Source organism: Balaenoptera acutorostrata, chromosome 14, assembly GCF_949987535.1.
Source record: "Balaenoptera acutorostrata chromosome 14, mBalAcu1.1, whole genome shotgun sequence".
Lineage (NCBI taxonomy): Eukaryota > Metazoa > Chordata > Mammalia > Artiodactyla > Balaenopteridae > Balaenoptera > Balaenoptera acutorostrata.
Genome location: NC_080077.1, coordinates 10499688 through 10513579, shown reverse-complemented (window position 1 = coordinate 10513579; position 13892 = coordinate 10499688). Strand labels below are relative to the sequence as shown.

The 13892-nt window shown below is 39.8% G+C and overlaps 1 protein-coding gene across 9 annotated transcripts in view; it reads left to right on the top strand.

The window, feature by feature from the left end:
- Window positions 1-13892, top strand: part of ARID1B (AT-rich interaction domain 1B) — a 405593-nt gene that overhangs the window by 135873 nt on the left and 255828 nt on the right. For all 9 annotated transcript variants that reach the window (XM_057527661.1, XM_057527658.1, XM_057527655.1 and 6 more), the window contains exon 4: window positions 13036-13146. In XM_057527661.1, the coding sequence (XP_057383644.1) occupies window positions 13036-13146 (111 nt within the window). The remainder of the gene's footprint in view (window positions 1-13035; window positions 13147-13892) is intronic.

Here is a 13892-nt window from a genome sequence, read left to right as displayed (position 1 = left end):
TGTTAATTATTCTAATCTTTGTTTCTTATTATTTATATAACAAAATGTTAATTTATAAGCCACTCCTATTCTGCAGCTTTTGGAGGAAATTAGGCATAGAAGGCCTGTGTTAAGTTACTGAAGTGCTTATAGCATTTGCTTTATAAGATTCTGTTGTCAGAGCAGACAAGGACATTTATAGTTTGCTGCCATTAATTGCCCAGCATTTAGATATTAACACAGGAGTCTGTTAATTAACTTGATAATAAAAACTTTCGGAATGTCAGTAGATAAAAGGTATTATTTGTTTTAAAGGAGATTGCTAGTGAAGCCTGAGGTTTCCTTTGCATTTGACTCTCTTTCCTTCTTGCTGACCAGGCTTGCAGTTGTCTTAGGCTTTGAACCAGGGCTGGGGATTTCCTTTTATGTTTAAAGAGCTTGTGAGCATCTGAGGAGAAAACATTTAAGTTGCTTTTAGGTCTGAGCAAGGCCCACTCCTAGACTGATTTCTGCTTGTTCGCTTGGGTAACCAACCACGTAACTGCTTCTAGACTTGGGTTGGAGACGCTCCTGGGAGCTCACGTGGTGCTCAGGGCCTGCTTGGCAAGGCTCTTGGCTGGGGGGGAGGGTAGGGGTCAGAGGTTAGGAGGACAGGAATGAGAAAGTGGCAGCTTTTCCTCTCTCTCCTAATTTTTTCTCCCTTGGGAGACAGAGCAGTATATTAAAAATGCAGCACTAATTTTGAATATACTATAGATGTAATTTGCTGCCGTAAAAGTTTCAGTTCATGTAGAATGGTCAGTTCCGTGTGTATATTTGTGTGTGTGTTTTGTTTTCGTTCTTGTTATTCCTGAAAGCTTCTTAAATAAGCAAATAGAAAAAACTACTGGAGAATGAAGAAAAACTTCTTGATAATGTTAAAATTTGATATGAATGTTTTGTTTTTAATTGCTATAAAAATCAGGGTGGTCCTATGCAACTATGCCTGCCTGGGTCTTTGCTTTTATTTTATTAAAAGTGGAGAAAAGGAGGAGAAAAGTCTCACATCTTGCACAGATTGTTTTCCAGTAATAAAGCATTTTTGGCTCTCTGATGGAAAACTTTCAATAGTTATTCTTTTTATGTTTTGGCTTGTAACTGGGACTCTTAACTGCATTGGGTTATAATTTGACAATGCTGTTCATATTCATGTTCAGAATATTTTTAAAATTATTTTTTTCCTTTCAAGTCCCAGAATTAAAGGGAAACGAAGCCAGGAAGTGAGGAATTATATAGCAATAACAAGATTTCCAATACTTAATTTACTTTTGGAAAGGTGAGGGAAGCTTCCTCCTGAGAAGAGGGAAGCCCCAGACAGGCCTGGAGTGTGCGTGCAGCCTGGCTCTGGGTTAGGCTGTGCTCCAGCCTGTCTCGCAGGCTGCTCGTCAGAGTATCAGGCTTCCTTAGAAACATGCAGAAGATCACATCAGCTGGCTGGGACTGTCTGCTGTGGTGATAGAAGAGGAAAACCTTACACTGTTTAAGATAACGTTTTATGAAAAGCTGAAGAAAAATCTCCAACACAAGAGCAGGATTTGGTCTAAAAATCATTTAAGCTCCACACCATTCCCTGTTTCTAACGTAGCTGTAATAGTGGGTGAGCTTTTTTAAGTTTTTTTCCTCACTTTTTTCTTTCCGCTCTCCCCCATCTCCATCTCCGTCTCCAGTAGAGATGAAACCATGGGATTGAACTGGATGCGCGGACACTTGGGTACACTTGGGACTAGTTCTCTAGCTCTTTATCCTAGTTGTCCAGACTCAGCGAGCAGGTGGAGGAGGAAACCTCTCCTCTGTAGATGGGGATATCGTGAGGAACTGGCACTCACACCTGATGCTGGTCTCTTCGTACCCCTTCAACTTTCTCTCTTCTCTGACGCCCCATTGGGATTGAGGGATGAAGTTGAGGATAGAATAGGTTATGCAGTTAGAAGCATCATCGAGGCTCTTTATATTTATTCATACAATTCTCTTTCTTTGATATTTAAATTCTGACACTAGGGAGATTGAGGAATTTTTATTTTTCCTGGACTGTTTTTTGCTACTCTCAGCTGTCTTCCTTTGTCTTTAAATGCTCATTTCAATTTGTTGAAGTATAGAAAATAAAGTAAAACATAACTTACATATATAACATTAAAATTCTTCCTTCATCGATTTATTTGATTTTTAAAAATTCTTAGAGTAACAAGCTCTATGTATATGTATTCCAGAAGATGATTATCTGCAGATGTTTGAAACATAGGGTTACTTTTAGAATTGCATTGCTAGTGTGGGCAGTGACCACCTTTTTTTCCTGGAAGGATAGCAGAACCAGCTCCAGTTCACTGACTGATTTTCCTCAGAGTGCTAGACTTTGGGGAGAGGAGTGGATGCACGTCTCTTTGCATTAGCCTTGGGAGGTGAAGGAAAGATAGAGATCGAAGTAGGGGAAGGCGAAGCCATTGGATAAGTGTACGGCTGTGGTTTCCCAAAAAGAAAAAAAAGGGATTGTCTGCATCAGAATCACCTGGAGTGTTTGCTCAAGTAAGTTCTCTTACTCCAAAACTGTTTGGGGGGGTGGGGAGTACCTGGGGATCTGCATTTAACTCCAACCAGCAATTCTGATGCCTTCCAAAGTTTGAGAGGCACTGGAGAGCAGAAATACTAACCAGTGCTTTCCAATCTTGTACTGTAGCATGGCGGATGGATGTCACCTCATATATTATGTTATATGACCCTCAGAGGTCATACAGCAAGTTATGCCTGAATGTGGTGGGGCTTGGTTTTGATCCCAACTCTGTTTTATTTTATTTTATTTTATTTATGTTTTATTGAAGTATAGTTGAATTACAGTGTGTTAATTACTGCTGTACAGCAAAGTGACTCAGTTATACAAATATATACATTCTTTTTCATATTCTTTTCCATTATGGCTTATCACAGGATGTTGAATATAGTTCCCTAGGGTTTACTGTCTTCTTTATTGTTGTTTACAGTAGAGATGCATTTTGTTTCAGAGATAGGCTGATATTCAGGCCTTAAGGCCGCTGATACGGGCCTTTGCAATTGTTAACCCAGGGGTTTTCCAGTTTTAGTGAGCACTAGAATCTCCTGGAAGGCCTGTTAAAACACACATTGTTGAACTGTACACCCAGAGTTTCTGACTCTGTAGTTTGGACTTTGGGCGAGTTTCTCAACCTCTGTGCCTCAGTTTCTTCATCTGAAAATAGTACTTATTTCGTGGAGTTGATGTCGAGACCATAAGCGTTTATTCAGTGAGTAAAGTACTCTCAAGAGTGCCTGGTGAAGAGTAAATGTTACATAATTGTTAGCTGCTGCTGTCAGCAACATCGTGGTCACAGGATGAAGTCCCAGTGGTTCAGTGAAAATTTTGATTCTTATTCTTAAATGTGGTTTTAGATAATGTAAATAACAATAGCTGACATTTATTGAATGTTTAAATGTGTCAAGCACAGTGCTCATTGCTTAGTCCCTCCTTTAATCATTAATATAACTTTTGGAGATAAGTTCCTGTATCTTGTTTTTATGGATGAGGAAATTCTTTAAGTGATAAGTTACAGAGCTGGGTTTTCTTTTTGCTCTGTGTATTATTATTATTATTATTATTATTATTATTATTATTACATACACTATTTTTCCCTATAAAAAGCACAGCTGAACACTTACTGTGGCTCATTTGCTTTGTGAGTTTAATAAAATTAATCTATTAAAAATCTTAATTACTTTAGTCCTTAGCTCTTGAGTATCTTCATATTTCTCTTTAGTATTTTAGGAGAAGTGAAATTTAGGTAACCATGTAGCTTCCCTTGTCACTCTGGACCCCTTGTTAGTTTAGGAAGAAGTTCTTGCAAAAACCAAAGTAAAATAAAGGATTTTCTTAAGTCTTGAATGCCGGAGCAGTGGCCTCCAGGGTCCTAACTTGATTAACGTAGGAGAGGCAGCTGCTATTGCTGGTGGGCCTCTCTCTCATCTCCAGTCCTCTCGTGGTTTCTCTTCACTGCAGGCGTAGGGGCAGCTGCAGCCTCAGGTATACTGGTAAGTCCTGTGTCATAGTGACATTCTTGTTGATGGCAGGCTACAGTGGTAGCGAGGGGTCTATTATCAATATTAATGAGACTCATCAGAAAGAAAATAACAAAGTAGTTTGGATAAGCCTGTTCTTTTTCTAGAATGGTTTTTTTTATAATGGAATTAATTATTCCTTTCAGTTAATAGAAAATAAACAATATTCTGAATCTAGCCTTTGGACTCATCAGTATATCTAGTGTATTACAGATAATAAGGCTTTAATATAAGCTTAGAGTCTGCCTATGGAATCAGTAGCAGTAAAAAAAACCATATGAGCTTTGGTCCTGTGATTTTTTAATCTAATATAAAAGATTTTTGGAGCAAGGGTGAAGGAAGATGCAGGGAAAAGTACTGATAGAATTAAAGTGACTTACCATTATCCTGAAAGATAGCAATTGTGATATATAAAAAACCCCATTCAGCCCCTATTCTTGAAGGACCATGTGCCTAAGCTACAGAGGCACTGGGAGGGAGGGAGGCGCTGTACCCTGAACCTTCCAGCGCCGCTCAATCTGATATAGTTTCCAGAGTAGGAAACAACTCAGGAAAATTTGGTCAGGGTTGCACAGCTAGTGAATAGCCCAGAAGTTGGAATTTGAGCTTGGGTTGGTTTGACTCAAGTGTTTTGTGGTCTCTGGCGAGATCTGTGGCTGGAAAAGACATCTTGGAGTCCGTGAAATTGGACACTGGGCCTTTAAGAGGCTGAGCCAAAGTAAGTGTAAGAGTGTCAGATTTAGGCAAGGAGGGCATCTTGATCAGGAGATGAGGTCCAGAAAGGGTCAGAGTCAATATAAGGAGGTTTTACCTGGGGATCTAGGGGAAAATGAAACTGGGAAGGTTAATTTGGTTAAGATTATGGAGGGATTTTTTTTTAATGCTTTTAAGGATTTATTTTTATTTATTAATTTAAAAAATTTATTTATTTTATTTATTTTTGGCTGCATTGGGTCTTCATTGCTGCACCGTGGGCTTTCTCTAGTTGCGGTGAGCGGGGGGGGGCTACTCTTCGTTGCGGTGCGTGGTCTTCTCATTGCGGTGGCTTCTCTTGTTGTGGAGCACGGGCTCTAGGCGTGCGGGCTTCAGGAGTTGTGGTACATGGTCTCAGGAGTTGTGGCTCGCGGGCTCCAGAGCACAGGCTCAGTAGTTGTGGAGCATGGGCTTAGTTGCTGCGCAGCATGTGGGATCTTCCCAGACCAGGGCTCGAACCCGTGTCCCCTGCATTGGCAGGCGGATTCTTAACCACTGCGCCACCAGCGAAGTCCGATTTTTTTTTTTTTTTTTTTTTAAAGACAGTTAAGTGTTAGGATTAAATAGTACAGCTAACAAAGATAAAATGGGGAGAGGTTAAGAAACTGTGAAAGAGTAAATGGTCAATGCATAGTGGGCTTTCTTGGGAGATTGAGGATTGAAGGCAAGGGACCAATTCAGAAGTTTTGTGGTCTTGCAGGTGTAAGCTGGCGTCAGTACCACAGCCTCAGTCCCAGTTCTGGATTCCTGAATTCGTCTTTCATACCATTAACTCCATTTTACTTTAAATGGACATTTTCAAACAATGAACAGAAGTAGACAAAAATATAACGAGCCCCACACACCCATCCCTCAGCCTTCAACGATTATATGGCCAGTGTTGTTGTGTGTACACTTGCTCTTCCTTCACCCCCCCAATCCCCGCCCTCAATATTATTTTGAAGTAAATCCCAGATATTGTATCATTTAATCTGTCAATATTTCAGTATATAGCTCTAAAAAATAAAGGGCTTAAAAAGAGAAACACAAACATAATACAGTTATCACATTTAAAGAATATTTTTTCATACCAATTATCCAGTGTTCAAATTTCCAGTAGTTTCATAAATGGATTACATGTTTCTGTTTAATTTACATTGTGGGGTAGTTTGAGTCAAGATCCAAATAAAATCCACTCTCATAATTGGTTGATACCTTTTCATCTCTATGGTTTTCCTCTTTCTTCATCTCTCCCTCTCTTCCTCTCTCCTTTCCTTTTTGCTGTTACAACTTATTTGTTGAAGAAACTAGGTCATTTTTCTAGTAGAGGTTCCCACAGTCTGAGATTTGCTGATTGATTTGCTATGGTTTAATGTATTCCTCAGCCCTTTTTAATTTCCTATAAATTGGTAGTTAGATATACAGGCTTTATCAAACTCGTTATCAGATTTTTTTTTTTTTTCTGCAAGAATGTCTCATTGCTGTTTTGATCATTGGGAGGTGAAGGATGTCTTGATTTTTCTTGTTTTTGATGGCACCACTGATGCTCACGATAGCCTTTTCCCTCCCTCTCAATTTTTGTTTGTTTTTTTTTACTACATTCTTTTATAGTCATCTTTTTGCCTTAAGACTGCCAGTAACAAACAGCAAAATGTGTTTTGTAGCATATTGCTACCAGGCAGTGTAGCTGTTAACATGATAAATATTCTTGGACATGAGCCCAAGTTTTGTTCAGTTTTATGTTTGTCCTCATACATTTATTTTGTATTGCTGTGTCTAATTCTAAGTGTAAGCTCTTGGAAGGCATTCAGTCAGTAATTCACCAGGCTTTTGAGTACCTGTCGGTGCTCAGCGCTGGGCACCCAAGAGGAAGTAAGAGTCCAGTTCAGGAGATACACAGACAAATAGTTTAGGAATTTATAATGCTGTATTTTAAGAATACATCTGAAGTTGACGTGAGGTAGTTGTTTGGGGGAATGGAGGAGCTAATTTCTAGCAGGATCTTGAAGACAGCGATGCTTCGCAGACACAGAAGGAAGGGCATCCACCTGGACTGAGAGCTGCACGTGCAGACAGGTAGGTGGCCCTGGGGAAGCCTGTGAGCAGTCAAGTGAAGCTGAGGACTTGCGGTGGGCCCGGGGGAAGGCCAAGATGAAGCTGGGGTGGCAGCTGGAGGTTGTTTGATGAGCTTTTCTGTGCCAGAGCAAGGACTGTGGACCTCATTCGGTAGGCACCGCGGAGGAGGCCTTTCCAGGCAGTAGCGCACCATGGCCATTTGTATTTTAGCAAGTCTGCTCTGGTGGCGTGGCGGGCAAGAGGCTGTAGTGTAAAGGAGCTGACAGCTGGAGGGAAGATGAAAGGGATAGACTTGACAGTGATTTTAGGTTTGCTCATGTGTCAGATCTATATGGATGGTGAAAGAGGTAGGGGGTGTGGAATGGCTCTGAGAAGTCCATGTGGCTGGTGATGCCCTTGACCAGGTGGCCCTTGAAGGAAGGGGATCAGATTTGAGGAGGACAGTTAAGAGAGTCGTTTCTTGACATACAAGGGACTCCTTGAGTACAAGGGACTCCTTCATAATGCAGTGAAAATATATGGGACTTGAAGTAGAGAGATTCGGGAATCATCACCATCCAGGAGTCTGCGTGGAGTCCTTGGAGGGAAAGAGAGGAACCAGCAGAGGATCCTTAAGCGAACATAATCTGAGGAGGCAAGATGTTATCTTGTTTTCCATCAGCCTGTGGACCTTAAACGACTATTTGATGATGACGAGTAGTAGGTAGAGTGGCCTTGTATTCAGATTTGTGGGAGTTTGAAGTTTTAATACTTTTTAATTCATAATATTATAATTGAATGTTTTGGAAGTATCCCACATACAAAATACTTAAGATTCATAATTTTTGAAAAGGGAATTTAGGAGAATAGGTGGAAGCTAGCATAATACCTTAAAAAGTTAAAATTACATCAAATCCTTATGATAGTGCTTGAAGCTTCCAGTTGTCTGTAGAGTACAGTTAAGGTAGAAATGAAGATTTGTCCATCACGTTGAGATGCTAGCAATGTGCTCAGACACTAGCTGTGCAAATTGCTTAAGATTTTGTTTCCTCATGGTAAAGAACAAGATGCTAGATAATAGGGACCATCTCCTGGGGTTATTGGAAAGGTAGAGTGTGCACAGCACCTGTCACGGAGCCCTGCCTGCAGTGTCGGCTGTCCTAGTTAGTACTGTTTCCATTAGGGCGTTCCTGAGGAGGCAGGCGGGTGATTGGTCCATTCTCGAAGTGGATACTTTATAGGTTTATATTGTTTTCTTTTTGGAAAGGATATTTTAAATTTATGTATCTACAAACTAAAATAGGTCAGTAGCACGGGAAGTTTCTCGGGCAGAGTGATGAGTTCATGTGACTGGCAGCCCTGTGTGGCCAGCAGGCATTTTCTCTGTGGAGTTGATCGCACTCTCCTCTCCACTACAGTGTCTTACGTGCCAGGACCCTATCTGTTTCCCGTTAGTATTTGGGATTGATGATAGGAGTTTCCAAAGCAGGAAGAGAAAAGGAGCGAGAAATTATTCTGACCTAGATATTGTGAGATGTTATGAGGCTACTCAAATCCTCGTCACCCCACTTTAGATTATTGCAGTAGTAATAAGTACCATCATCCTTCTCTTTCTAGTACATCTGTACTTCATGTGATTATTGGAAAAACCTTTCTTAAATAACATGAGAATCATCACATTCTAGATCTGGAAGCCACAGTGGCTCCCTGTTGCCTTTGTTTCACATCTGAAGCTCTCTCTGCAGGACTCTAAAGACAGCCAGTGTTTGCTAGCTTCTTGGCTTATCCTGCCCAGCCTCTTAGTACCACAGCTGTTTGTCTGTCTAAATTGTTTTTTTCTGTTACAATCTACCAGTCCTCCCACCTCTCCCCTGGTCTGAGTTGGCTGCCTTTTGTGCTGTGGGTGGGCAAACCCTGACGCGAAGGTAAACATCTTGAGCCAGGTGATGGAGTGCGAGTGTTAATTGACACTTCTTTGGCTGAGAGCACTTTGCCAGCCTCCATCAAAATTGTAAATGTACCAACCCTTTGGCAGAAGTTCCCCTCGTGGAGAGTTACGCTACAGAAATATTTCAGCTGAAGATGTATGCACAAGGATGTTTATTATAGTGCTGTATGAAGTAAGGAAAGACTGGGAACAACCTAAATGTCCATCAATAGGGGACTCGTTAAATAAGTCTCAGAACTGACTAATACAATACTGCATAGCAAAAAAAAAGAGAATAAGGTAGATGTTTAGGTGCAGATATAGAAGGAGATATATAATGTATTGTTAAGGGACCACAAAATAGACTGTGTACAGCAAATACGCTCCAGTTGTTTTTAAAGGAAAAAGGATTTGAATTCACATTTATACTTGGTTGTGCATTGAATGATTGTGGAAAGATAAATAAGCTATTAGCAGTAAGCTTTGTGGAGGGGATCCTGACAAGTAGGAGACAGTCTTTCTTTTCATTGTTTATCTCTTTGTATCTTTTGAACTCATACCATGGGAATATTTTTCCTTTTCAAATTTTTTATAAGTGTCGACGTTACTTACTTACTTACTTATTTATTTTGGCTGCGTTGGGTCTTTGTTGCTGTGCGTGGGCTTTCTCTAGTTGAGGCGAGCGGGGGCTACTCTTTGTTGCGGTGCGCGGGCTAGTTTTGATCTTATCCTTCCTCACAATAGCACAGTATAACTAGTGTTTCCTTCCTGGTCGTCCTTCACACTGTAAGATGTTAAGCACCCAGTGAAGGGACTGGTCCATACAAGGTATTCAATAAATGTTTAGACATTTTTAAAAATAAATTTAGTTATTTATATTTATTTTTGGCTGCGTTGGGTCTTCATTGCTGCACGCAGGCTTTCTCTAGTTGCGGCGAGCGGGGGCTACTCTTCGTTGCGGTGTGCAGGCTTCTCATTGCGGTGGTTTCTCTTGTTGCGGAGCAACGGCTCTAGGCACGTGGGCTTCAGTAGTTGTGGCACACGGGCTCAGTAGTTGTGGCTCGTGGGCTCAGTAGTTGTGGCTTGCAGGCTCTAGAGCGCAGGCTCAGTAGATGTGGCACGCGGGCTTAGTTGCTCCATGGCATGTGCGATCTTCCCGGACCAGGGATCAAACCCGTGTGCCCTGCATTGGCAGGCGGATTCTTAACCACTGCGCCACCAGGGAAGTCCCTAGACATTTGTTAAAAGTAACATCTAAGTGAAAACTTCTGAAACAAATGTGTACCTGCCCCTATCTCAAGCTCTTTTCACACTTTTTTTGTTTTGTGAGTCAGCCTCCGTTTTACCTTTGATCTATAACATAAAGATGGTTAAAACCAGAATCAGTCAGTGGTGAAAAGCTTGTGGGTGAGATGAAGAAAAATAATGCTGATAAAGGACTCTGAAAGGATAAACCACACTTCCCTTGTGTGTCTCCTTTGCGTTGTAGCATTATCACAGTGCGATGCTCTCAAATAGTCACAGCTGTGTATTTGTCACAGTGACAATCTGTGCGTGTGAACTAGTGTGCAAGCTAGTGTGCAGTGGTTTAAACTTTTGAATATCAGAGACTGCAGTGATGTGTTAAACATGAAGGCTGTGCTTAGTTGTTTATAAAATATAGTGCTGAACGAATTTCTTATTTTCTAATACAGACATTGCCCTCTTGTTGTCTGTTAAATTACTTATTCCTACTTACTTTTCCTGAGATGAAAATAAGTACCTACCAGAAAATAAACATAGCTCTGAAGGGGAAAAAGCTCAGGTTTGTTACGATATATAACTTTTATATCTTTATTAAAGCTGCCAAATGTAGACTTTATAGTCCCAGTGTAAGTTATATATAGATGATGGTTGTTTTAGGTTAAAACTTGGTACCTTTTCTGGATGTTCTCTCAGTTAAATTAATCCTTATGTTCAAACATAAATTGAAGCAGAACAAGTTCCATTTTCAGTGATTCTCACTAAATTTTGTTTTGGTTTTATTTCCAGCTGTATTTAATAACTGAAAGCCTCTTGTGGTTAAGAATAGTGTTTGAGATTTTGGTGGAATCTAATTATTTAAAAATTTTAAGCCTTAAAAAATGAAATGTAAAGTCATAGTAAAATTTCCTGATGGCTTTCATAGTCTGTTAGTTCAGTGTTGCTTATTTTAGAGGGGACAGTATCCACATTAAAATGTGTATTTACTGTAGTTGTAATGGTCTTTTTCAGCTCGTTTAAAAATCAGTTCATTTAGCTACAAAGAGAAAACCAAAGGAAATTTAACAGGCTTATAAGCATAGGGCATGTGAGCCTCTTCCTGTTTCTTAACAGTTTACTAAAACAAGTGTCTAAGCACTGCCTGTAAACCTTGTGTGCACATGTGTGTGTTTGAGGCACAGGTGGGGATCTGCTCGTTTGTTTGCCCACTGCGAGGCTGTTCTGCTCCTTCGTGGGGGGGGGGGTTTGTAACAGGGTGAAGGTCCCTGAATGGAGGCCTTGTTCCTGGCTTGATTTTGAAGTCCTCGCTGTTAATCTAAAGGAACCTGCAGGACATGCAGCTGGAAGTCCGTGTGACAAGTGAAAGTCTGGGATCCAGAGCAAGTAGTGTGTGTGTGTGTGTGTGTGTGTGTGTGTGTGTGTGTGTGAGAGAGAGAGAGAGAGAGAGGGAGAGAGGGAGAGAGGGAGAGAGGGAGATTTTGCTCCCCCCACCCAGTCTAATTGTCACCCTCTGCCAGCAGCCAGACTGAGGAGCTACCCTTTTAAATATCCCTGGGCTGCCTGTGCTCGGAGACCTCACCTAAATGTTATCAGATAAAAACCTGGACAGCTGGGTGTAATTCTCTTACTGAAGTATAGTGCTGACTGGGCATTCTGCACTGCTGTTAGAGGTTAGATGTCTTTATTGGTTGTTTGGGGGGTTTATGTAAAAGGAAGAAGAGTTGCTTGGGAAACGCTGGACTGTTGGCATGCTGTTTGCTTCAGAGCCTGTTTAAAGGCAGGTCGCACCAACACTTGGCTAGTTAAGTCTAGTTTGTACAGCTTGTGTACTTTCAGTACCAGCTATTGGTCCAAAGTTTCTTGGCTTAAGAAGCTGTGTCATTTTAAGTGTATACTGTATGAGAAAGGGGTGGGGCAGCAGAAGCTTTTTATAGGGTTTCAACTCATTAAGTTTTAAAGTAATATTTTGAGAATTTAACAGGGGAAGTAGAACTTTGTATATTATATTTCTTTAATTCTAACACATATTTAAACTGACAGGGAAGAAGGAGAGAATTTTATTTTTAAGTGATATTTTCCATTCTTTTTTTTTCTTCCCGATCAGAAACTGGTTCTTCAACTTTCAGTGCCAATTAAGACATGCTATAATAAGCATTTTACACTCTGTCCTGCTGTTTGACTTCGGGTGTAAATGGGGGTAGAATGTTTAGTAACTGAGCATACATAGTTAAACAGCTAGAGATCGGACATACAGTAAGTTTGTTGTGGTATTTGGTTTATATTTCAGCATAATATTGAAACCATGCAGAATTCCTCCTGGACAAGTGTTCAACAGGAGGCCAGAAAGGCCATGTTACTGATAAGTTTCTCTACTTCAGTAGGTTTTTTTTAGTGTGTTTTGTTCCCCACTGCTGTTTTATTCTTTATTGTGGTTCTTTGGTAACTGTGCCACGTGAACATGAAATTCTATACGTGAGTGTTTATTGGTTTTGTAGAAACCCCAGGATACTGTCAGCTTAATAACTGTGTTGTTTTGTGGGTTGCTGAGAGGGCATATTAAAAGTCAGTTGATAATAAAGTTTTCATTAATTATTTTAACATTTTCAAGGTAATATTAAAGATGGTTCAACCAAAATCAGAATTAAACAATAACATGAGCTTTTGGTTTGCTCTGGTTTAAGAGAGTTTGGTTATAGCTGGCTTTCTTTCCCTTCTTTTACTTGACTGTCACCTTCCTGCAGAACTCAAATATGGTCTTTAGGTTGTATGGTTGCATAATAAATTTAATTGTTAATTATATGTATTTTTGCTCTTGATGATTCACTACCTTTTTGTATTTTATTTTTGCTTTTGAGAAAGTGTTACAGAAATGATAATTATAACATAGATGTCTGCGTAAATGTAAGATGAGTTGATACTTTGTGATAAGCCTTTGCTTCATCTTGATTACCAAAGAAGCTTATAACTCACTGAAATATTTCTTTATATTTGTGTTTGTTTAGGATATGTCTCAGGAAGGCTATGGAACTAGGTCTCAACCTCCTCTGGCTCCTGGAAAACCTAACCATGAAGACTTGAACTTAATACAACAAGAAAGACCATCAAGTTTACCAGTAAGACTGTTAATGTACTGATTTGGAAATTCAATGAGTTACAGATTTCTAAAAAGAGCGTTTGTTTTTGTTTATTCTACTTTATATTGAGGCTTGGGGGAGAAGCTTATGGATTTCAGATATATTTGTGATTTATTAATTTTTATTTTACAGTTTCCTTCTCGAAGGAGCTGTGTAGTCCTGAATAAGTCTATTTCATTTGTAGGTGTCTCCGAGTCCAGTGTTGTAGGTATCTCTAAGTCCAATTGGAAGCTTTTATTTGGCTGATAGGTTTTGTGGCAGAAAGGTGTTTCTGTTGTACAGTTGTGCTTTGCATAGCCTGTTGCTTTCTGGTAGTGATTCAGAACAGAGGTATCTATATAGGAGTTACATGTAAAGGAAATTCCCATTTGGCAAAGAATGAGATAAAGCATCCAGTGGTAGTTTGAATTTCTTCTGGGACTTCATGTAACGAGAAGTCACCCAATCTTTTTTCACCCAAAAGAAAGTATTTTAGTTTAAAATCGGAAAATACAGCTTATAAGTATTTCCATTAGCAAATTATTGGGTATATATTGACTAGAGTAGTAGCTAAATTATAGGTTACATGTTAATGCCCTTAAATAGTTCATCTGTGCTTAATCTTCTTTTTTTTATCCCCCCATGGGCAACCTCATTTAAATGAGATATTCCTTATAAATTCAAAGAATATATTTGTGCAAACAAATTTTTATATATATTTTCTTGTTAAAATATTTTGATTTGAA